At 34.9% G+C, this 27220-nt stretch overlaps 1 protein-coding gene and 2 long non-coding RNA genes across 3 annotated transcripts; 1 reads left to right on the top strand and 2 right to left on the bottom strand.

The window, feature by feature from the left end:
• Positions 1 to 10028: 10028 nt before the first annotated feature.
• LOC149771239 (uncharacterized) lies at positions 10029 to 13499 on the bottom strand. Its single transcript, XR_016418383.1, has 3 exons — positions 13364 to 13499; positions 12643 to 12739; positions 10029 to 11790 (listed from the first exon to the last, which is right to left on the bottom strand). It is a non-coding gene; the product is annotated as an uncharacterized LOC149771239 (long non-coding RNA).
• Positions 13500 to 13843: 344 nt separating this feature from the next.
• On the top strand, positions 13844 to 17402 carry LOC149771238 (uncharacterized). Its single transcript, XR_016418384.1, has 3 exons — positions 13844 to 14114; positions 14805 to 14899; positions 16846 to 17402. It is a non-coding gene; the product is annotated as an uncharacterized LOC149771238 (long non-coding RNA).
• Positions 17403 to 21021: 3619 nt separating this feature from the next.
• LOC149771237 (general transcription factor II-I repeat domain-containing protein 2A-like) lies at positions 21022 to 21885 on the bottom strand. Its single transcript, XM_089948686.1, has one exon. It carries the CDS (start codon positions 21883 to 21885, stop codon positions 21022 to 21024), a length of 864 nt encoding a protein of 287 aa, XP_089804812.1.
• Positions 21886 to 27220: the final 5335 nt, after the last annotated feature.

Genomic DNA, 27220 nt, shown 5'->3' with positions numbered 1-27220 from the left:
CACAAAATTGTGTATGATTTATATTGATATGTATTTGTGATCAAAAATGTATTCGGGTTTCGTTGTCGTGTACAGCGTCACCCGAGGGTGGTTTATTATTTTTTGGCTCTAGTTATTTTGAAATACTGAGCGCGACTCAGCCCATGCTGCATGTGCAAATTGCCTGAAGTGAACACCCAAGTACCAAGCTGCCCATATCTGTCACAGCTAGTATACATATAGGGCAAATTCTCTATAAACAAATTACATTTTGACGAGTCTTGTCACGAAGCTTACCTCTTTACAGGAGCAAATCTCCAGCTGTAGAGGTATTGAAATTTAAGTTTGTATTCTTTATTACTTTTCGTTTTATATGACAAAATAGTTTCATATACTAGATGTTTTAGAATTTATTGTAAATTCTACAGAGTCAATACCTAGGTTATACAACGCCATAATATTAGAAATACTATAGTCTGGTTCGAGTTAGCTATTTGTTGTAACTGAACAAATTGAATTTAATTATACGCTGCACGCATTGAACGATTAATGTAATGGGTAACGAATTCATGTGCGCGTATGTGCAACATATATCAATGCAGAAGTACTTAAACTTGTCATGAACTACACGGTTTAGTTGTTATAATTTTAGCCACCTTATATATGGTTTGGTGATGTGAAGTCACAGAACTCTGTGTGGTTCCTTGTGACGTGTACGCTGTGTCTGGCAACGTTGGTTCGGAAGAGTGTACTGGTGTTCTCAATGTGAAGGACCAGGGCTTTGCGACCATCGGGTCTGTGTTAAATGTGACTAGAGCGAGTGGAACCAAAGTTACATGTTGGACGTCAAATGGGCACCACGATAGTTATATATATATATATATATATATATATATATATATATATATATATATATATATATATATATATATATTATGTGTTCCATGTCATTGTTATTTCCACTATTGCTATCTGAGCAAAATTACATGCATTCCCATTTCAATATCATTATGAGTGGTAGATTCGTAATTTCATGCATTCCCACTTCAATATCGTTATATGAGCAATAGATTCATAAATTCATACACATGTAGCAGGAGCATATGTTTTATAATTTTATATTCATGTTTTAATTAGGCAGAAATAGGTATTTTATTATTTTATGTAGTTAATGTTTATTATTGAGTGAAATACAGTCATCAGTTGCAATTATTGTGTTATTCTCATTTTACACATATTTAGCCATAACCTTGAACCAGGCTTACCTGTTAAGAGTTTTGTTCACTGAGCAACGCAACTAGCCTGATTGCTGGTCATGCTGGGTTGTTCTACTGTATGACAAGTGGCAAACAACTTTCTGATTGGTTAGTTTGCTACTTGTCTGTATAAACAACATAGTATGAACAGCATATTAGTGGTCAGTCCATTAGAGTTTCTGAAGGGTGGTGGTCATGGCATTGCATTATAGTGCCTGATGATTCTTGTGCTTGCAAGATGTAAATTGGAATTTGTCCCATATGATAAGGTAAATAGATTTATAATATGATTATTGTAATAGTTTATTTTATATGTACTCTGCATAGTTCTCGGGAATGCATGTTGATGTATTTTAATACATTTTAACAGGTTATTAACCTGCATTTTATTATTAGCATATTGTTCTGTCTATACCTTTGTCTGTCTGTCTGTCTGTATGTTCCCTACTTTTGCTCTAAACACTGACTGTTGTTTAGGTTTAGTTGATCCAGTATCTCTCTAGATGGATAATTAATAAACACATAGAATTTTAAGTTATCCGTATTGAATGTATTGTAAAGAGAATCAATGAAAACATGCAGAACAATAATGCACTGATGACGATATTATTTGATATTGTAGTAAATGTATTTTTTATTGTATTTGTAGGGTGTATGTAATAAAGCAAGGACAAATGTCTCAATCTCCACCTATCAACCCAATAATGCACAATAAATCCAATACTGAACATAACACTGGACTTGTATTTTCTCACCAATGAGTAGAAGGCAAGTGCAGTAACACATATCCCTATATCCCTTGGTGCTTAATAAGACCTTGTTTATATTGGGGTGTAGATCATATACTTTTATTTGTTGATCAGTGATAGGACAAAATTCACATCTGTTTAAAATTCCATTCATTAAATTCATGTTCGAGCTTTCGTTGAGTTACTTGTTGTTGAAAGTTCAATATTATGAACTTGAAATTTTTCCTATCTTTTTGTTTATAATGGTGTCAGATTTGTTAATATTTAATTTGCGTTTATAAATAAACATCTTATTAATGCAGTTTGGGTGTCTTCACTAATCCAGTCCCAACCCAGCTTCATCAGGTCAATCACAAAAAAGGACAAATAAACACCATTTTTACAAACTTTAAAAGAAGAATATGAGAGTAATGAAATACAGTACTTGGGATTAAGCACAAGAATTTTCATTACAAATTTTTTAACTAAATATACAATCATTCAGTTCTGTAATTAAGACCCATTGCCCCACTACATGTATACCCAACATGCATATGAGAGGGTACTGCAACTTTTGCTGGTGAAACTCTTCTTTTTACCAAAATTCTACTGAAACCACCATCTCTCTCACTGACACACACACACACACTTGCACACATATACAGCACACAACTTACTGTAGAAACTATAAAGTGGAACCCTTTAACATCTTGTAAGGACCCTATAAAATTCAAATGTGGGGGGGGGGGGGTCCTTGGGACTCCATAAAATATTGATTTAACAGAAGCCCTGGCAGCATACTGAACTGTTGCAAGGATTTTGGCTTCAGTTAATAAACTGATGCTGAACTGAAACATTTGCAAGCCTGCAGTGGGATTTTTATATTTTCATTGAGACCAATTCTCTCAGCTAAAACCTGATGCCATCCTTTATTACATGTACATTCTAAAGCAGTCAAGCCAGGTTACCAGTAGACTCAGTGACTGCATCTTGAGGGTAGTGCTGAATTACCAGTGGATTTGTAGTTGTTGAAAATTTTCACATTGATTTTACTGTGAATCTAACTCTTGTGGTTATGCATTCGTTTTATGATGCCAATGTTTTCACAAAGGTATTGAATGACACAAATTATATCTTTCAGAAGATACATCAATCTTTATCTCAAGTCTAAACATTTGCAATTTAGTAAAGCTAATTCCTGTCAGTCAAATCTTTTAACAATTTGGACTGAAGCATCTGATTAAAGATTAGGCAGCATTTGTAAGTGACTGCATCCATAGTCTCAAATTGCTTTTGCATGTAGCGACATTCCTTGAGATTTAATTTCTTCTTCTGGAAACTTCGTTAATTATGCTTTTGAGATGCTCAGAAAATTTCAATGCTTCCAAGTGATCCATTATCAACTTGGGGCATCAGGGTTGTAAGTAATCATTAATGGAAAGCATTTGCTTGGTGTCATGATCTTATATTATTAACATGTATTTTTAACGAGGGTATTATTATATGCCTTCAAAAAGGCAATTCAGATATTATGATGATAAAGTATTTCAATCCATGGTGTTATTATTAATTTATTAGTGTGTGTGTTCAAATGAGTGCAGGTGCTAAAACTTGCTGCACCAATTTTTGTCATGTGTTCTATGCCTGAAGAATGTTACAGAAGTGGGCAATTTGTTTGAAAATTAAAAAGTTAAAAATGTGATTATTAAACAATCAGAATCATAAACAAAGGCCAATTTTCTATTGTAAAATATGCTTCTTCAATAATATTTACCTAATCATAATACATTAGGAGAACTTAAGTACCTTGCAAAAACAGCACTTTTAGCTAAAAAAGCTAAATGTTAGCCGCCTAACTAGATGACAGTTACAGTGATCATCCCTTAATACTAGGATTGGCAGCAAATCCCATGAATGCCTCTCTATATGGATGTAACTGGAGGGTGGAAGGGTGCATGAGTATTACATACATTACCCGATCATAACACCATAGGAGAAAAGGTAAAAGGTGGTGGGAGGTTCATTCCCTTAATCCGAAGATACCATGTCCAACCCCATAATGTTTGTCAGACAGCTTCTAGATAACCTGACCAGATAATAGATTCCGTATGTTGGAGAGCGACTTCTAAAGAGAACAATTTTCCCTCCAACAAATACAGAGAAAGACATAAAGCCAAGTCCTTATGATATTTTTGGATGACTCAGGAAGGTAATCTATTGTGCCAAGGTCATACCAGATCAAACAGAGCCTTTTGGGATGAAAGATTGTTGCAATAAAAGCTAGCGAAGGGCAACTCTGATCTCCATCCCATGGCATGGATAATGTCAGAGAACAGTTTCTCTCAAATGCTATGCTTGAAGTAATTGTTCTAACCCATTGTGAGCCAAAATGTCATCAAAGAAAAAAAGTTGGAAGTATCAGATGGAGTATACTTCCCTTCAAAGCAAAAACTCCTCCAACTTTTTAATGGGCAGTACTTCCTAAAACTGGTAATGGATTTTGCAAGGATTCTCTGTTCAAAGCATATAACTCTGCACATGCGGAAGTAGTAACTGGGACATTCACAGGATTTGTCACCAACCCCAATATCATGAGATCAATCTGCCACCCAGGTGATCAGAAAACTTATAGCTTTTCTGGGAGGCTGGATTTGTGGGGTAGTAGTGATTTGAGTGTGTAAGATTTCTAATGATGAGAAACATCGCTACAGTGTACTTTGTGCTTAAAATCTGCACATATTGTGAAGATTCTCAAAAGAAAACCTTAGAGGTCAATTATGTAAGCCTGGTACCATGTTATCAGCACAGGACATCCCAAGACAGATTTTGGAAGAGTCATGATTGATGAAAGAAAACAGGCATATAATCAGATAAATTAACTTCCAATTGAATAGATAATTTAAAGAAACATTTTTCATCTTCTGATGCATGCATCAACAAAACCAACAACAAATAAAATTGTTAGGTTTATATCATTTGAGAAAACATATAAATCAGGATCAAGAGCAAATATTTAATTGCTTACTAAAATGGTGAGTATCTTATGTACATATCTTACCTTTTGCAACACTTTCTCCTTTTTGCTTTACATCACCAACTTCCTGCTTTAAACCACCAACTTGCTGCATTACATCATGCTTTACATCACGAAATTCCTGTTTTACGTCAACAACTTCCTCATTTAGCTCACCAACTTCCTGCTTTACACTGCCAACTTCATGTTTTAGCTCACCAGCGTCCTTCTTTACATCATCAACATCCTGCTTTACACTGCCAACTTCATGTTGTAGATCACTAACTTCCTGCTTAACATCACCAACATCGTGCTTTACATCAACAACATCCTGTTTTGCATCACCAACTTCCTGCTCTAAACCAACAACTTGCTGCATTACATTGCCAACTTTCTGCATTATGCCACCAACATCATGCTTTACATCATGAACTTCCTGTTTTACATCACCAACTTCATGTTTTAGCTCACCAGCATCCTTCTTTACATCATCAACATCCTGCTTTACACTGCCAACTTCATGTTGTAGATCACTAACTTCCTGCTTAACATCACCAACATCGTGCTTTACATCAACAACATCCTGTTTTGCATCACCAACTTCCTGCTCTAAACCAACAACTTGCTGCATTACATTGCCAACTTTCTGCATTATGCCACCAACATCATGCTTTACATCAACAACATCCTGTCTTGCATCACCAACTTCCTGCTTTACACTGCCAACTTCATGTTGTAGATCACTAACTTCCCACTTAACATCACCAACATCGTGCTTTACATCAACAACATCCTGTTTTGCATCACCAACTTCCTGCTCTAAACCAACAATTTGCTGCATTACATGGCCAACTTTCTGCATCATGCCACCAACATCATGCTTTACATCATGAACTTCTTGTTTTACATCACCAACTTCATGTTTTAGCTCACCAGCTTCCTTCTTTACATCATCAACATCCTGCTTTACACTGCCAAATTCATGTTGTAGATCACTAACTTCCTGCTTAACATCACCAACATCATGCTTTACATTGCCAACTTTATGTTGCAGATCACTAACTTCCTGCTTAACATCACCAACATCGTGCTTTACATCAACAACATCCTGTTTTGCGTCACCAACTTCCTGCTCTAAACCAACAACTTGCTGCATTACATTGCCTACATCCTGCATTACATCATCAACATCCTGCTTTACACTGCCAACTTTATGTTGCAGATCACTAACTTCCTGCTTAACATCATCAACATCATACTTGATAATGCCAACCTTCTGTCTATCAACACCAACTTCCAGTTTTAAATCACCAACTTGCTGCATTACACTGCCAACCTTTTGCTTTACATTTTCCAAATCATCTGAGAAAAACAATAGTATTGTTTACAGACAATCATTATGAACTGAATTCGAATCTTTAATTATAAGACACCATGCTTTTGAAAGATGAATTATAGAAAGTCACCTTTTTATGTACTTGAATGAAATGCATTAAGTGACAATCCAGTATGCTCACTACTAAAATATATGCCTTGAGTATCCTAATTAAGAACAGCATACAGGCAAACTCGAAAGACTGATGGAAGGATTTGAATCCAAATCAAAATTACATTGGTTTATCATTTCATCCACACATATTTGCATTCATCTATATCAGACCTGCACACCCCCGCAAAACTCTTTTCAGTATTTTTAGGGAAATTTTAAGTATTTCATGTCAGTTTTCAGTACTCTTGACAAGTGCACACTATTGGTAATGGACCAAACTACCAAAAAATCCTTATTGCATCTTTTAACTTTTAATGCGAGGAATGATTCATACTGCAGCTGGTTGAATGTTTCCTACGCGAAAAGAACAATGTAATTGGTAATGATTTTCTAGCCATGTCGATCTCTTTATGCTTCTCTGATTTTATGTAGTGAGACAAGTCATTTTCACCACCACTCTCAATGGAAATACAGTGTCTCACATAGTCTGCGGAAGGCAGGTATGTGGTGCACAGCTGTACTCATCTCTTCATGACACTGACTAAAGTTGATTCTTCTTTTGCCACTCTATTCCTCATAGATGTCATCTTAAGATCCTTTTCCAAACTCCACTCAGACATGCTGTTTACACTACAGATGGAGCACAAAGATGCCCTATAGATATGCCTAGTCAGAGCATTTTACACACAACCCTCGTATTTAATATAGAGCTAAGCCTGGCTGTTTTTGCTTGATCTTTTGCACTTCGTTTATGTTAGTTTCGCATGTACTAAATAATTGTTTTTTTTGTATTATTACCTTGCACAAAATCAGATTTGGCACTTGAAAGTCAAATTTCACTTTTTGCTTTTTTTCACATACAAAATATGGAAAAATGCAGAAGGGTGCACAAGTCTGCCTAAATGTACATACAAGTGTTTGCTGTTACCCACTTCTCTGTAGCTAATTCTCACATTCTTCAATTCCTAATATTTTGAAGTAATAGTATCCTTTATATATTTTCTAATATTGCTATAGCAAGACTAGTTTCCTTACATATCGTTTCACAAACATACACTAAAGTCTTTGGAATACCTTAAGGTGTACATCAGTCTATAAAATTGATTGGCTTATGAGCAGAATAATATTAACTGTAATAAATCTTCAAACCCATCACACTGGTAAGTGTAAACAAGCACACAAGTAAATGTTGTTTTCTCTACAATTCAACCTTCAAAATGAGATAAAAAAACTAGGAAAGTAATATACTGTTAGACTTGTTCAAATATATATTGTATGCAATGTCGAAGTCGCCTATAAAAAGAATTACATACTTCAATCTTACTGGCCTTGATGTTTTCATCAAGAAAAATATTAACAAAATATAAAATGGAAAAGAAAGCAGAATCAATGGCTTCAAATGGCAAATCTATTTTTGTTTTCTTCCACGTTTTGTTTGGCTGTCACTTGTACATTTTCCTTAAATACAACTAAAAGCTATCACATTTAAAACACCAACTGCAAGTTTGGTTCTAAATACTGGCATAAAATGAGTCAAGTTTAGTAAATGATGCATAAATAAATGAAAAGTTTGCATTTTGCAGGTAAAGACTTAAAATTCTATTTTCAAAACTTCGCCATAATTATATTTGTGGATTAATCATTTTTTTATTAACCATGTATACAAAAATTAAACAGTGGACCAAAATCATGCTGAAAATTTGATCAAGAAGAACACAATGATTTCATATATGAACTTTCAATTCAGATTTCCATCCTATAGAATGTTTGTAAAGTATTCATGTCCTGCTCTGTGAATAACTGGAATTATAGATTAAAGTATGTTCTTACCTGATAAAACAGCAATTTCCTTCATTTTGTCAATGTATGTATCCTGAAGGGGTTTGTCCATAGTGCATGTGAGAATGGTATCAACATCCCTTATGAAATCACATTTCATGGATTTGGAACGAAAGTATGCATCAAACCTGCTGACAACGTTCTTAATATCACTGCAAAGGTTGTTGAAATCTGCAGTGCCTATATTAGCCTGTGTTGCATGGCCATAAAGAGTATTCCTGAAATCTCTTACTCTCTCTATGTCATCGCCCAATGCTGTTCCACCTGGGGGTGGAGTTTTTCCCCACTTTGTGCTTGGAGCTGGGACATGCTTACAAAGGTTCCTTATTAATGTGTAAAGTGAGCTGACATCAAACTTTTCGGCAATGGGAATCTCAGGTGAGGAAGGAGATATGCCACACAACCATTTCTTTATCTTTGCATCAAGTTTTCCCAATTTCGTTTGATTTGCCTGAACTCGGTTCGGTAGATCAGCTGTAGGAATTTCATGTATTAGCACCTGCCAGAGAATGTCTCTTAACACATCAACCACTATTCTGCAAATGCGTGCAAAGTGTGTTGTCTCCTGGCTGGATGTGTAAGAGCCACCACTGGAACTTGCCATGGTTATTGTGCTGATATGGTCCTACCTGTCATATCTGCACACAAAAAATATCACATGATTTAAAACAGCCATATATAAATATGTATGTATTATCTTCAATGAATCATGAATTTATCACAAGATGTATACATTTTTCAATAAAAGGAAACTAAGCCTGCCAGGTTTCCTTTTAATGAAATATTTATACAACGAGTGAATAAGGCAATAGTTTTAAACTATATATATATATATATATATATATATATATATATATATATATATATATATATATATAATATACTAAGCTTCAAAAAGAATTGGGACAAATCAGCTCATTTAGATATACAAATCAATCGGAAATAATACAAATTCTTTTAATTTTTTAAAATATTTTTGTTTATTTTATAAACATTATATATATTATAATGATTAGAATGTATAATGTACTAAGCGCTTCAAGTACCAGGATAAACCGACTCAATAAGATGCACAAATCACAGATACACAAATCAATTTCAGAATTTTATAACATTATGTATTATAATGATTAGTATATTGATGCACAATCAATTTTGAGATTATATATTTTTACCCTGGAGAAAATAAGTGCCAGAGTCGGCAACGAAAAACTAGGACAATTAAACAACCGGAAACACATATTTTTTTTTTACCTAATCTGACATAGCAGTGGTCTTTCAATGCAGGTTCTACTGTAATATAATAAAGAAGCTATGGATGAAGCTATCATCTGATTCGTGTAAAGCTATCATCTGACTCGTGTAAAGCTATCATCTGACTCATGTAATCTAAATGAATTCTTCAAACAAAATTGTTATGACATAATAAAAATATATGAAATCTTTTTCCAGAAGTGAGTGCCTATAGTGTCATTTTTATTTCATTCAAGTCATTCCTTTCGGATGCTGTAATTGTCGTCCAAATACAATAAGAAAAATGAGATTATAATACCCATCATGTAAAAAGTGAAGAAATATGAAGTCACTCAAATTTAAGTTAAATAAGTACTGAAGGACATGTTTGAACAATATCAAAAGCTAATATAACATATCTTAAATACAACAAGATGAGACTGATGCTCAACTGGGCAAAAAAGAATTTCTTCCTTTAAACTCAGCCCGGCTGTACTTTTTCCATCGTATACTCTGGAAAAGGATGGAATACGATGGAAAAACATGGAAAACCCTGGAAAATGATGGAAAAATGAAATATTCTGCAGAATTTAGCATGGAAAGCCTGGACATTGTGCCTGGAAAATGCTGGACATGCCTGGAAAATGCTGGACATTTTGGACTTTGAAATTTTTCAGCATGGAAAACCCTGGAAAACGATGGACATTTTGGACTTTGATTTTTTTCAGCATGGAAAACCCTGGAAAATGATGGACATTTTGGACTCTGAATTTTTTTCAGCATGGAAAACCCTGGAAAAGAATGGACAGTTTAGACTTAGAATTTTTTGGATAAATTTCAGCATGGAAAACCCTGGAAAAGGATGGACAGTTTGGACTCTGAATTTTTTTCAGCATGGAAAACCCTGGAAAAGCATGGACAGTTTAGACTTAGAATTTTTTGGATAAATTTCAGCATGGAAAACCCTGGAAAAGGATGGACAGTTTGGACTTAGAATTTTTGGGATAAATTTCAGCATGGAAAACCCTGGAAAAGAACTTAGTCAATTTTCAAGATTGGTACAAAGAATTATTTTGAATTACCTAAAGAAAGAGCAATCATGACTAAACTGCGCTGTAACACAGATTTTTGAACTTGAAACTAAACTATTATTTCAAACCTATGATAAATATATACTGAGAAATAGAGGACACTAGTCAAATAAACAAACTAAACCATACACACACACACACTTGACCCCTGCTTTAAAAAAACAAACTACAAGTGTTGAAGTAGTACATCATTTATTGTATGTACCACACATGTAATTAAATGTTCATTATCAAAAGAACATCACTATACAAAAATGTTGGTGTAACACAAACTATACATGTATGATAAGATATCCTGAAAAATTAGTTAAATCCTGACCAGAAAATATCTGGTGCATATAAAATCATAAATATGTCCAAATCTATTCACCACTTGAGCTTGACACTACAGTGTATAAGTATGAAATTCTGCTGTGCAATGGTGAGAGCCATTTTAGTCCTTTTCATGATGACTGGGGAGAACAGTACCATAAATGGCATTTCCAATTTCAACAACAATAATAGGTTCTTGAAGACACTTGATCCTATTTTTGATGATGAAAGGAAGTCTTCTTTCTTGTCAGAGCCAACTTCATTCCAAAGAGATGTTCGCTCATAATTATTAGTTATGTACACCTGTACAGCCCCCAGTTTCACACATTTCTTCTTTATCGGAGTACAATTTTTTGCAGATCTCACAATAAAAATTGTATTTGAGATACTCCTTACTGAATTCACATTTTTCCTTCAAATCTTTGACAATTGTCAATCCTGTGTTTGCTGAAGGAAGATGCAACTGAATTAAGTCCAAAAAGTCACATATTTAGCATCTGACAAATTATGTCTTGTTGGCAAAGCCCCAAGAACAATAACATGTTCAGACTTTGTGATTTCACTACAATACATATCTTGTTATGGGGCTATGACATAAAGTGGGGGATCTGTGACATGGGATGGGTAAGACTGAGTTGCTTCATTCACCTGATGATACTGTTCATCGTCTGAACTTGATTAAAACTCTATACTTTCTTCTGAGTCAGATGAAAAACTCATGTCACTGTCACCATATCTAGTTGGTTCATCTGTTGATATTCTCATTACATCTGAAGATTAGTATTACGTACTGTCACCAATTTCATAATATCCAAGACCAACAGAACTGGATTCACCTAGATCAACAACACTGTAATGAGAAATACAAATTTTAGTGAACATGTATAATTCATATTAAAATCTTAACATTCAAACATTATTGTTTTGTTGTGGGAATTGAATACGTACAGTTAATATTACACTGTTACAGTAGTTTAGTTTGACAAATCCAATGTTAATGCATGCATCATTTAAACATGGGTAATGCAAACATGATACACAATGAATGCATGTAAATGACAAGTAATTGATACACAATAATATACTCAATCATACAAAGTACATGTGATACAACATACACTTCATAAATGTATGTGATGTTTTCAGAAAAACAACTCAAGTTTCATAACGTTTTAGGGCATTATAAGAAAAATGAAAGTAAAAATTTAACATTTTAAATAATTAAAAACTGAAGTATGACAATGCATAACAATAAATTATTATATCTTGTTCTGCAAGAATCAATACTGATCAGATATTTCCTGGAATTTCTGTAATTGGCTGATTTGGTTAAATATGGTGTACATTGTGCATATATTGTGTATGGTGTGTTGGATAACCCATACAGAGTGAATGTTCTGTTCAAACACGTACATTGAATATTCTGTTTGTAAATACTGAAAGATTTCACCATATACTCAGAATTTGTTGAACTCTGAAAATTCCAGTTAGTGTTGTACAGTGAAATTTGTTTATTCCTTAAATTATTGATATAGTAATGAAACTGTGTTTAAGATATGAGCCATGTTAAGCTGTGAATGTACTAGGTAAGAACAAATGTATAAAGAATAATGCTTATCTTCACACAAATAAACATTGTTGTGGGAGACAGCTGCAGACATTATTTAAAATGTAAAAAACTCTCTATTACTCCTGGAATTACCATTGTTTTTTCTTCCTCCAGTACATGGTGCTTTTAGGAATGGACTTTGTGGAACTAACTTCAAACTGCTTATATATTTTGTCCTGAACACCAGTACCTGTAATACACAAACAGCATTAAAATGGTTACAGACTGTACAGTCAGACTGATTAAAACATTAACATATCGTTCAAAAATCATCTTCATGGTAAAACTTGTGTACATTTTAATCTTGCTAAGATTAATGTGAAATTTTTCAAAATTTCTTTTTCCAGGACTTAAGTTACTTAAGTTATGATTTTACTTATATATGTAGCAGTCTGAAAATTTAGCAGTAACCTAAAGACCTTTTTGGACTAGATCTATAAATACTCAAGAAATTCACAACTTTTATCATAATACCAGAGCAAACCCTGTTTGGGCTTACATGTATCACTGGAGTTAACATTTCCAAGACTGACAATTACAAGGTTATGGCTGTTAAAATAAAATTCCACAAATTAGGTTGCTTTGAAAGTTATATATACATATATATTGAAAAACAAAAATACCTACTCTAATTTTAAAACTGGTGCAAAAGGAAACTTGTTTTTGACCTTGTATATCTTTTCACATTTATTTAAATACTTGCTTACAATTTAATTATCAGTCATACATATATAGTGTTGGGCGGTTAATCATATAGTCAGTTTATACTTGGGCAAACGAGATAAAGTCGAGACTCCGTTTATTTCATACTCACCTATAATATTTGGGTGTCCAATTTGTGTTCTTTCCATTTGTGTTCCACACCTCGACACGATATTGCCTCCTGGTCGTAAACTTTGTCTTCTAAAACCACTTTACTGTAAACCAATCATTCCCCAACATATCCAAATCACGGCGTTGGTATCCGATGTATAGATATTAACTCTTTAGATAAATCATAAATCAAAAGAGAACAAAATGTCTGATTTTTCTGTCAAGTATTCGCCTTCACGTATCGGAGTCACGTTTTTGTCACGCAGAAATAGCCGAGGTTGTTCCGTATGATGATGGCTGATGAAGCTGACTATGATGGGATATAAAATTATGTACTTATTTTTTTTTAACCAATTACTACATTGAAAAAGCCGGCATATTTCGATTTCATGCGTTAGAACCAAATTTTCTGTAAAAAGAAAAAAGAAAAACAAAAACAAAAAAAAACCGTTTCTGTAAAGTTTGGTTCCAAATTTGGCACCGTAAAACGCTTTGGATAACCAGTCTAGAATTTGGGCGCAATTTTCGATTGGAGTGTCATTGAAATTGTAAAATATAAAATATCCCAGGATTTTAAGATGACCACTGAACCAGAAATATCACTGGTTATATGGGTGAATGAGGCATAATCTGTATGGCTGACGTACACTCGCCACGAAAAGAAATGAAGGAATATCGCACGGGAGAGAAAGTGATGGCGGTTTGTCGTGCATTCAAGGGATACCATGAGTGTATTATTGCGAAAATAGCAGGTAAGTCATTACTCAGTCCAGTTGTAGCAAAATTATTTGCACGGCCGCCAAGTACCTTAGCTGCGAAAGACTTCGCGTGACGTAAATTTACGGAAAGCTATTACGAAATATATCCTATGGAACAATTTCTTTTTTTTATGCTGTTTGAAGACTGATAAATTAAACGTCAAACTTGTAAGGATATTGAAAGGTATGTGTTATGTTTTAAGCTTTGTTTACATAATTGGCAACATTTTTTACTTATCCTAATGCACAATGACCACTCATCTCGTGTCTGTCTTTCAAAAAAGTTCGTACGTGCCGGCCTTGCGAATATATATTTCCAAATTGTAAATTTCACTTTAAATTTTATTCACCCTTGATATTATTAATGATCTGACTGGTATATGTATTTTTTACATTTTCGTTATTATTTTCCAGATAGTGTGCTATTTGTAGCAATAAGTTATATTTGTTTTAATTAATTTTAGACTGTGACTCGGAAATATACGGGTAGATCTCTTTTCCAATTAATCTTCAATTCAGATTATGGCTTGTTTCTGTCTATCCAATTTATATTCAGCCATTTCAGTAATATTTAATAGTAACTTATTGTATAATTAATAAGAATGTACAGTTGTAAACTGTTGGAAATGATTATCAATTTTCCTCACCAAAAATACTTGTTTAGTTTGTGTCCTTTAATTTCAGAAAAAAGTGGCAAGGCACAGTTATGTAAACAACTTGATGGCGACAGCTTCATTGAAATTCTTCGATCTTTTAATTTTGAATTAAGCAAGCGAGAGGTAATACCACATTTGTTTCAAATTCAAATGTCTAGAACATTAGCTGTAACCTGGAGTTGTGTATATAGATAAGTAAATATATCAGAAACTTAGTGCATATGAATCATCATGGTGAAAATTTGGATTAAATTTTTTTTCACACCCAGCATGAGGCAGAAATATGTCAGATTTTTGGATTTTAACAAAGCTGCTAGATAAATATTCAGAATGCTGTACAGCTCTGTTGAATATATTGGCAAGACACTAACTGGGGCAAGAGCCAATAATAAGCACACACAAGGCCACCTCTCCAAGACCAGTCCAGAATTCAAATAATTTATGGTATATTTTAAATTATTAACCATGCGTTTTAAACTTTGTTAACCTATGACAAAATATATGCCAAATTGTAACAAAATTTTTTTATGAACTAAGGCTGGAACATTATTATGAAATTTAAATGTATCCACAACTACTACTTGAAACATTATAGTGTAGACAGGCAATATTCAAATGGACAATGTAAATCTACTTTCAGTTTAAATGGTATAATCACAACTGCATGTATATGGTAGCCAGTTTGTGTGTGCGTGATTCAGATGTTTAGTAACGTAGCTTTAACAAATGTTTAGTCACATCGCTACGATGTCTGCAGTGTGGCAATTTATAGTGATGTCTAGCACTGGGATATCATGCCACAGACGTGTAGCATAATGTCTCCCACCCATTCACATTATCTTGACACCAGGTTGACCAGTCCTAACACTAACCTTTTAACCGTTTACCTTATAGAGCATAATTACAAAGTGCAGCATGCTATAAATAGAGCACCCGTTACCTATATGACTCCATACGCATAGGCCTGCCTGTTAACTGTTAAGCATTGTAGTGTATTTTATGTTAAACAGCAATTGTAACCATTTTACATTTTTGGTACACATCTATTATGTGTGGAAAAATTTAAGATTAAAAGTCTGATTGTTATAGCTGCATAATTATTTTTCACTGAAGAATTTTTTACGTGCTTTAAAATCTTGAGAGGACTCATTCACCGTCATGTCAGTGAGGCTGCGTGACCAATCGTAGCTGCCATTTCTCATACTTGAAATTTACAATTTGTTGTCTGCATCTACATCACTAAGTCATCTGAATTTGATAATTTATGAAAACTAATTGCTGCCTGCATCAATATCAGAGCCTTTACCTAAGTTATTGAATCTTTCGTAGTTCTGATTCTAATCGTGAAAACTTCCTAAGTACTGAATCAAATCCGCGACCTCCATTTTGGAGAGTGGAGATTATGACCCAGTTACTTTAAATAGCAGATTTCGACCAGGGCATAAACAGTGACCACGTGATCTGATGTAATTGTCATTCACAGAAATGAATGTAGTATCTAAATGGGGGTTTTCCCTGAAGGTGGCGCTATGAAAACCAGCTTAAAATGGCTGATGTTTACAGCAGGCGTCAAAAGGCGCTTCCACGTGAATGGAGTAGAGGCGTCAAAAGACGCTTGCATGAGGTAAAGGGTTAATGCTGAGCACCAGGCAAGGCAGCTAATAGTACCATTTTTTAAATAAGTCTTTGGTATGACTCGGTTAAGGGTTCAAACCTGTGACCTCTCACACCCGTAGCAGGCGCTCTAACCACTTAGACTTGGGCCACAGGAGCAGTTAGGTAGCCAGTTTAATTTGTGGTGGAAACCACAGGTTTTTAAGCCTATCAAGTTAGTCATCAAGCCAAGTGCCTCGTTACAATTACCAACCTCAGGTATTGTAAAAGTACTGTAATTGCATGAAATGTTTCAGGCATAACTCTCATTCTCTCACTCCCCTCTCTCTCTCTCTCTCTCCATATATATATATATATATATATATATATATATATATATATATATATATGGGATTGAAATAAATTTGAAATCTTGCTTGATTCTATTCGTTAATATACAATGATTTGTATTTCAGAAATCATGAAGGAGAAGTATAACATTGGGGAGGTGATGGTGAGATAGAAGCTTTGCGATTTGGTTAAACCATCAAGAGTACCATCACTTCCACAGACTCCAGTGGTGACAACAGAAAAATAAGAAATGTGGTGAATGAACTATGAAACAACACGTGTAAAAAAAAATATTTTAAATTTTTTTAATTAAAATTGAGATAGAAATTAACGTGAATTTCTGTTATTTTGTTGTTAAGATTGCTTCAGAATAAATTCAAACTATAACTAGAGTAAGAGAACATATTTTTAGAAACTCGGATGATGTTAAGGAGCCAGTAATCTGGATTTTATGACACACCAGTAGAAGTGTAGCGATATTTATGACAACTTAAGCCATGTTGTCTGCTGAATACTAGTGCACAACCTATTAAGCTACCAGTGACAAGTATAGTTTTTAATTTTTGTTTCCTTGTTTAAAAGTTACTAAACATCACAGTCAATACAAGGAGTTGGTTGGGGTAATTTGGATCATGTTCTTCTTGAAATTATCATCAAATAAAAGTTGCATCACTGTTAAAAATCTCGTTTTCATAAAATATTTCAACAATTTTCAGCTAAATTTTAGTGTTGTCCAGGGTTTTCCAGCCTACCCTGGATAAAGACTGGAATATTAGTCCAAATGCTCCAGCATTTTCCATGCTAGAATTGTCCAGGGTTTTCCATCGTTTTCCATGCTAGAATTGTCCAGGGTTTTCCAGCCTACCCTGGACATAGCCTGGAATATAGTCCAAATACTCCAGCGTTTTCCATGCTAGAATTTTCCAGCGTTTTCCATGCAAGACTTGTCCAGGGTTTTCCAGCCTACCCTGGACAGAGGCTGGAATATTAGTCCAAATACTCCAGCGTTTTCCATGCTAGAATTTTCCAGCGTTTTCCATGCTAGAATTGTCCAGGGTTTTCCAGCCTACCCTGGACATAGGCTGGAATATTAGTCCAAATACTCCAGCGTTTTCCGCGTTTTCCATGCTAGAATTGTCCAGGGTTTTCCAGCCTACCCTGGACATAGGCTGGAATATTAGTCCAAATACTCCAGCGTTTTCCATGCTAGAATTTTCCAGCGTTTTCCATGCTAGAATTGTCCAGGGTTTTCCAGCCTACCCTGGACATAGGCTGGAATATTAGTCCAAATACTCCAGCATTTTCCATGCTAGAATTTTCCAGCGTTTTCCATGCTAGAATTGTCCAGGGTTTTCCAGCCTACCCTGGACATAGCCTGGAATAATAGTCCAAATACTCCAGCGTTTTCCATGCTAGAATTGTCCAGCGTTTTCCATGCAAGAATTGTTCAGGGTTTTCCAGCCTACCCTGGACAGAGGCTGGAATATTAGTCCAAATACTCCAGCGTTTTCCATGCTAGAATTTTCCAGTGTTTTCCATCGTTTTTCATGGAATATGATGGACATTCTACAGCCGGGCGCTGTGTGTTGAAACCAACTCTAATATTCTACTGCAATAACAAGCTTTTCAAATTAGCTGCTCTGGTGGACACATCAGATGTATGATCAAAACCATTTTCATATAGAGACAAGCAAACATCATTAAAAGTATTATGTTGAAAAACCCATATCAATATGACCATCAATACATGGGAACTTGTGACAGCAAGATTTTCAGAACAACTATTTTGTCGGATGAACAAGACATTATAATAATTCCTTTTGATATTACTTTCCATTTCTGAGGAGTAACAATACAATTTTTGAGAACTCCAATTTTGAAAATGTCCTGTGAAAATGACTTTCTGTTCAAGAGTAGCAATAACAGGATTGTTACCATGGAGGTCAGCACCATTTTAATTTAGGACCAGCAAGACATTATATGAATTCTCCTTGATATGGCTTTCCGTTTACAAAGAGTAACAACACAATGTTTTAGATGGCTGCCATGGTGGCCATATTGGATATCAGAAGCACACCAAGACCAACTAGACACATAAGAGGTCTTATGCTAAAAGCAAATTTCCAATATTATCAGCCATCTGGAAGAAGTGGCAATAATAAGATTTTCTAAACACCCTTTTGGTGTCTGTACTGGAGGTTTTAATGTCTGTGTGGAACCAATTTCTTTTATGACCAACCAGACATCATAGCATAAAATGTCTTTGAGTAAAACGTACATGCTTCATCCATTCAGGAGTAGTAGTAATATAAATGATTCTCAAAAAAGCAGCAGTGGCAGCTATGGATTTGCCAATAGCACCATTTTCATTTATGACCTGGTAAATATCTCAAGTCTTCTGGTGTAAATCCCCATGTCAACATGGCTTTGTGTTTAGAAGGAGTAGCTATAACAAAATTTACAATGGCTGCTGTGGTGGCTATATTGGACATCAGACCAGCACCATTTTCATTTGGACCAACTAGGCATCAGAAGATGTCTTTCAGTCATAAACCCCTTTTTGATATGACCATTAAGTCAGGAGTAACTATATGAGTTTCAAGATGACCACCATGGCTGATGTATTAGACATCAGATATGTACTGTTGTCATGTATTAGACATCAGATATGTACTGTTGTCATGAATAACAAACTAGACATTAAAAAAATTTCTATTAAAAACTCCATGTCAATATGTCAAACCAGACACCATAATAAGCATTTGAGTGAAAACAACATTGCCATATCATTTGTTCTAGAAGAGTAGCAATAAAATGATTTTCAAAATGGCTACTGCGGTGGACATAATTGTATGTCCAAATGCAGTATTGTCGTAAACTGTGTTTTAGAGTAAAAGTGAGTAAATTCATCTCAGAACATAACTGCAACAATTAACTTACATTAACCAAGCCCCTACAAGGATGAAGTTAAATGCTGAATAATCATGAGTTATATAATATTTAATTTAGCACTACTCTACGAAAGAATTAGCATTATCATTTAAAAATGTGTATGGTGGAATATACACTGGTAATATATTTTGTGTTATATATGAAAATAGCTGTTAAAATAAACCACATTTGATAAATTAAAGAATCCCAATGTGGACGCATTTTCTTTTCTCTTTGTATCCATATAAAATAAGTGTATGAATAAAGCAAGGAAGAATTAACTATATGAATAAATAATTAAAAAAATAAACAACAAAATATGAGAACAAAGTGAATTATTAAATGAGTGATTCAGTTTAATAGACACATCAAATTAATCAATCAAAACTGAAGCAACAAAATCAATGTAAAGTTGAATGTAAAATGTATGAGCCTGTTAACTCTAAACAAATAATACTGAAAGTGATACTTTTAATGCAGCTACTGCTGTTGCATCATAATCCAGGGGTCGGCAACCTTTTGATAATAGTGTGCCAAAGTAGGATTTCTAATTCATTCAGTGTGCCAACAACCTATATTCCTATATGTCTATATGTCTACCTGCTCTACCATATTTTAATATATTATATAAGTACTCGTATATATGAAACTACTATTAAAACAAATAAATTTCATCTTAAATTTATTATATCAATGTTTAATTAAAAAAATTAAAAATAAAAACTTCAATTCAATGTAATTAATCTGTATCTCAATTAATGTGAGCCTTGTCCTTGCATGCTCTTGGTTAATTGTTCAATATCAGGTACACATTTGGTCACTTTCAGCTTCACACAGGCTTCTGAGTGTTCAGGTGTTAGGCGACTTCTTTGTGGACTTAAAACAGCTTTCATGTGATAGAAAATCTGTTCACAAGTATAAGTTGAACCAAAAGCTGAAAGTAGAGCAAATGAAACTGATGGATGCTTCAGGGAGGGATGTCCAGCAGTTGAGAATAGCAGCTGACTTTTCTAAGCAGTTTCCTTCCAGAGATTTCCCAATTCGGAAAATTTTGATGTCCATAATTCTGATGTCTTAAATTCAACATGCTGCATTTCAAAATCGTCATTATCCATCCACCTAAATAGATCCAGATCTAATTAGGTAGTAGTCAGATCAAGCAAGTCAGGCTTGATGAGGTATGAAAATATGGGTCCATAAATTTGAAAGTCTTGACTTCGTTTAGCAAACTCCATTTTGAGTGCTTCAATGTACTTCTGAAGCTCATCTATATTCACTGTAAATCGATGTGAATGAGCCTTCACATTTGGGAAGTACTTGATTGTTTTGGTGTTGATATCATGGCAAAATATGTCCAGTTTCAACGCAAATCATTTCCAGTAAACAAAAAGTTTGAGTACTGTTTGACCCTGTCCCTGTAAATGCAAGTTCAACTCATTTAAATGTGTCGTTATGGCTGTCAGAAACATCAGCTTCAACAGCCAGTCCTCATCATTCAATTCCGGAAAATGTTGTTCTCTTTCATCAAGAAACACCTTAGTTGCTTCCAGACAAGAAACGAATATATACAAGACTTTACCTCGACTAAGCCAGCGAACATTGCTGTACAACAGATCTGCATATTCACTCTCAATTTCATGTAGAAGAGACTTGAATTGCCTGTGAATCAATGAAGAGCGGGAAACTATACAGTTGGCTATCTTAACAACAGTTGCCATCACAGAGTGCAAGTCCAATGATGAGATCTTTGCACACAAACTCTCCTGGTGTATAATGCAATGGAAGTTTAATAGTTGACATCCAACATGATTCTCAAGAAGTGTGACAAATCCTTTCTTTTTGCCAACCATTGCAGCAGCACCATCTGTTGTTACACAGAATAATTTATTCAACTCGATGTTCTGATTTTTGAAATAGCTTATGAATGCAGTCAGAATGTCCTCTGCTTTGGCTGTATCATGAAGAGCTAACAAGCAACACAACTCTTCATAAATACGATTAATCACATCACAATATCGTGCGACTACAGCTAGGAGTGACAAGTCATTCAAGTCAATGCTTTCATCAAGAGCGACACTAAATACAATAGCTTGATTTAATCCAGTCGTTTGTTTAACTGTTAACTTTTCAGCCGAATCAGTTATGCGCCTCTCATTTGATCTTGCAGAAGCTGGTATTTCTCGAATCCGAGACAATATAGTTTCTTTATTTGGTTTCTTTGATGTACTCTCCATCTGTAAAAGGTTTGCCTTTCAAAGCCACACACTGAACAATTATTTAACTTCATTCAGTAGGTTTATTCTTCATTCCAACTGCTTGACTCAAAATATTAGTTTGTTTCTTTGAAACCAGAAATAGCCCTTTTGATGGCTTCACTTTTAAACTTAGATTGATGTTTGGTTTCATAGTGTTTTTGTACACTAGACATATGACACATAACACTTTCACAACAGAAAGCACATACAGCATGATCATTTTGTTGTATAAATCCATATTATTTTGTCCAGTTTCTTGAAATGGGCATTGATCAAGTTTTTGCCTTTTTTCGACCATTTTAGGGGTACTGTATTTAATACAAGAACATAAGAAATAGCAATAAAACTATTAACGTTTAACACGTTAGCTGCATCCCTCGGCACCACACTAATATAGCCTGCTGCTGGCCAGTGAAAGCGGACATGTGGCGACACCTAGCTAATGCAAGAAATATTAAGAAAATGATATGGCACCGTCCAGTGCACGCAGCAGCCATTATGCTGACGTATGTTGGTTTCACTTGCATTGAAAAAATTTTCACACTTATTACCTTTTTGGGGGGTCTTCCACATGCCACTTAAAATCGTAGGTTGCCGACCCCTGGCATTATCAGCTGCATTTCCATTTTTAAAATTACCAATAGTGTGAGGACGAGAAGTGGGTGAGGCACGGGAAATAGCTGAAACCAGTGTGAAGTTTCTGTGTCAGCATCATATGTATTCTCAAGCTCTTACCAGACTTATTATGCTTTTGCAAATCACCTACTGGCATCCGATGCTGGAAACGAGTAGGCCACGGCTGGAATAACATCCAATTTCTGGCTATAGGTACAGTTACCTGCTACAATAACCATCTGGAAATTTCAAGTACATGGGCGCAGCTCTGGAACACAGCGCCTTCTGACGTGGAGGTTAAATGGAATAAAACCAGACAGCACTGCTGATGCTCTTTATAATGGTAAGTCTCCTACTGGTTACATGACGCTTGAATTTCACATATCCGCTGCAAGCACATACACAAATTATATCATGTTTAAGTTTACTGCACTCAAAGCAGCACCTTCTAATCCTGGATTAAGTTATTTCCACATTTTTACACTGTACGACCTAATATAAGTCAATTTTTGTTCACCAGTATCCAACTAACATAATGTTTAACCATGGTGGAAATTCGCCAAGTAGATATTGATATTTACTAGTTATTGTTCGACGATACTTAGAGACAGGATGCATAATATCTTGGAAATTATAATCACATGCTCAAGCATACCATTGGGAATGTATGCAGAGATCAATCAGTTGAGAAATTTGCATAAGTTATCAGTAGAAAATGCTCATGTACAGTGGAAATGCAATGAGATCAAACTGTCTCACATTGCAGTTGGACATATGTAGCAACAACAGCTCAGTGATGACACAGACAAGTATTTTGCCCTATTTAATTTTTGAAACAATAGAGAATCTGCACTTCTGGCTAAAAAACATTGAAGGAATTGTTCACACAATTATCCAAGAACTGCATCCAAATAGAGTTGACGCTGTTGTGAAAACCGGATACATTAAACGATGAAGATTTGCAAGAAAGGAAATTGATGACATGCATGACAAAGGTCATAACTGCATGGATAAATGGTATTTTAAAAGAAAGGAAACCGAAAACTGTGCACTGTCATCGACAAAACATGATCAGGTATTACATGAAAAAAATTGATGTAGATGAAACTGAGCAAAATCTGAGCACTGTTTTTAAGAACAGAAGTCTTCTTCCACAAGGAAACTTTGCAAATGCTCCAAAGGCATCTCAGGATCTTCTGGATAAAATTAACAATCAAGAAAAATATTGATGTAAATACTGGAGCCAGTGGGCTTCCAGGGAATATAAATTTGTTTCGAGCGATTAACTCATTCAGCCCCGATCCAATCTGTACGCATGATCCGGTTTCTGCATTCAACTGCTATTCCCGCCTGTAGTCGTAGTTTGCTTACTGCATTCAATGGCCAATCCCGTCTCCAGTTGTGGTGAATGTGTGTTTGATACAACATCTCTGATTGGTTACAATAGGTTTTTTCCAAGAATCAGACCAATATTAAACCAATCAGAAATGATTTTACTTTTCTTTGTGCAAATTTGAATTGTTCGGAAACCAAGGGTTACTAATTGAGAGCAGTTTCTCTACACATGCTCTGTTCATGAAAAGTCATAAATGATGGTGGACAAAAGAATGATTTTTTATGACAATGAGAGCAAAAATGAGGAGTTTCTTGGGTTTAATCATGAAAATATTGAGCAAGCAGAGGAAAGATGTTTCACAGTTGGATATTTTGCGAGATTTAGATTCGGACACAGAAGTTTCTAAGACTGAATCGTCAGAAGAAGAGGATGCTGATAGCAATGATGATAGAGTTCTTGCGAATCTAGCAAATTAGAGCAATCATCTTCGGCCTATCCAAATCGATGATTTGAGTGGACCAAATCCCAGACCTATAACGAACATGGACAAGGAAAAAAAAAGAAAAATTTATTTTTTTCATTTGTTATTTCCAGAGGAACGGTACTCGGACATTGCAAACAAAACCAATGCATATGCCCAAAAATGCATCTTGGTATCACCAAACAAAACTTGGGGCTCATGTTGTTATGGGAGTCCTTCCAGCACCAGTCCAAGATATGTAATGGTATAAGGGCAAACTTTTCCATCCTTCTTGCATTGAACTGAAATTTAGTCATGCAAGATTTGAATATCTACAGAAATATTTTCATGTGACTGACACCAGCAATGACCCACCTCAAAGAACACCTGGTCATGACATACTGGCCCACATTCGACCAATATTGGAACGTATTCACAACACATGCACTAGAGAATACAAAAACACATTGTAAGGTGTCCATTGATGAAGCCATGATTGGATTTTCAAGACGACTGGGCTTTAAGCAGTATGTGCCTTTAAAACTGACCAAGAGAGGCATCAAAGTATGCGTTCCAGCAGATCATCATAATGGATATGTTGGGGACTTTCAGGTTTATACTGGAAGGACTGACAACAATCCAGAATTGAATCTTGGACAAAGGGTTGTTCTTGATTTGAGGGAACCTTTGTTTCATCTTGGACACCATGTATACACCAACAGTTTTTTTACATCTCCAGACCTAATTCTTCAGTTTCGACAAAAAGGTACATATGGCTGTGGAACAGTTCAATCAAATCAAAAGGGTCTTCCATCTGGATTACACAAAGTGAAGCTGAAGGAGCAAGGCCAAAGCATAATTAAACAGAAAGGAGTCATGAGAGTTACAGTAAGGCATGACAAGAAGAATATCACTATCTAGTGTGACCACACTTTAACACAGTAGTTGAGAGCCATAGAACCCGACCGTATTATAGACCGAACCGTGTTATAAGCAACCAGGTCAGTTAACTGAAGACAATGATGCATGTACTCCAAAAAAATTGCAGGAGGTGGGGGTGGTAGGTAATAAATGTGAGCGGTAAAATACATGCTTCATTGACAAAGTTACCATCTTAAATCGATGCATATTGAATGAGAAATACACCTGTAGTGAAAACAGAAAAGGCATATATGTTTACTTTATTTAGAGAACCACGAATTGGTACATATACGTGAATACTGTTTATATGTGCATGTCTAATGTATAGCATGAATAGAGTATCAACACCATGTACTCACCCACGAATCTCATCATATAAATTGAATCCACAATGCAAGTGACTGCATCAAAAATATGCACATACACAGATTTAAAATATTCAATAATTTTGTCACAGGTCATACTGGTCTGAATTCAGTGGAAAAACAAAGCATAATCACATAATGAATGACGAAGCATATTTACTTTTCAGTACGTCCCAAGTCAGTAAAAGTTAGTTTGTGTTTTAAGCCAATGTTGGTAGCGTTCATAAGCATAAACATTTTCCCTGCAAAAAGAAAAATTTCATGGAACAGTCAGCACATTGCATTCACACTGGAAAATGCAAAAATCCATCAGACTCCATTAATTATATCTAAGTTTGGTACTGACTTCCTTTGAAGAAATGTTCTTCGTTTTTACTCAAGATTGTAGTTGGCTTCCTTTGATTAAGGGTGCATGCGTTATTGAAATCACTGCTAAAGGACAGCTTTGGAGAATCAAACAAATGCCCATTTCTTATTGTGGCGGCAACATCAAATAACTGTATTGCATGATTGAGAATGATATTTTTTCCATTTGCTTAGTATGTCTTCATAACAATCGGTGCTTCAAAGGTAATATGTTTCCTTTGAAATTTCAGCAAACTATTTGATTTAGGTACATTTTTAAAAGCAAATTGGTCATCGTTTGGACTATTATGGTTACCGTTCCTTTCTGCCTACTGAATAAACCAATAAGTAAGATGTGGTTTTGGGGGTGTTTTTTACATTTGTGATAGAGATGCAAGTGTTCTGGTCTGATGACAGGGAATATTATAGGAAATGTGAGTGATCTGAATGATGTAATTCTGAATGAAAAGAAGAGAAATTTTACTTACCATCCACATACAAATGTCAGTCTCCGTAAATATATAAATTAATTGCGAGCAGCCAAAAATCCGACAAAAGATAGATTACAAGATAATGCCTTGTCCACTTGATCTCCATTACCAGAAATGTCAACAGCAAAAAAAGACAATATCTCACATCATACAGTACTCATGCAACATGTCAAGATAAGCGGATTATGATAGAGCAATGCACTATTTAGATGGTTTGTCAATATGGACAAAGAATTTGTTTATGTAACAATTGATAAATTTCATTACATTTTATATCCAGTTTGGGCCTCTGAATTTCTCCACTCCAAACCAATGGTTGTATATACAAGACATTAGTTTAGACAGCCAACAATGTCGCCAATAAAAAAAAAATCACCAGATGGTTTATTTTGCCACCAAATAAGGGGAAAAAAATCAAAGTTTGCGACATTGGCAAAGCCCTACACGATCCCAGAATAAACTTTTTATACATTGTTTTTTGTACTTTTAAGAAGGAAAAAATACTTTTTTGTGTACAAGAAAAATACATATAGAATTTCAGGAGCCACACCACGATCGTCTTGTATTATTCATACGTGATCTCTTTCCCAAAATGATAATGAACTTTTTACTTTTTTGGGTACTTTTAAGATAGAATTTATTTTTGTGTACAACAAAAATACACATATATGAAGATAGAATGTAGCCTTAAATGAACTTATCAAATGAGTCAAAGAGGTCATCAAAGCACTTCTAGAAACACCAGACATTGGTTCATCAATGAATACAAAGCACTGGCGGG

This window comes from Sinohyriopsis cumingii, unplaced genomic scaffold, assembly GCF_028554795.1.
Source record: "Sinohyriopsis cumingii isolate HCF-2022 unplaced genomic scaffold, ASM2855479v2 utg002017l, whole genome shotgun sequence".
Taxonomy (NCBI): domain Eukaryota; kingdom Metazoa; phylum Mollusca; class Bivalvia; order Unionida; family Unionidae; genus Sinohyriopsis; species Sinohyriopsis cumingii.
Note: the sequence above shows the minus strand (reverse complement) of the source record. Positions and strands in the feature narration are given on the sequence as shown.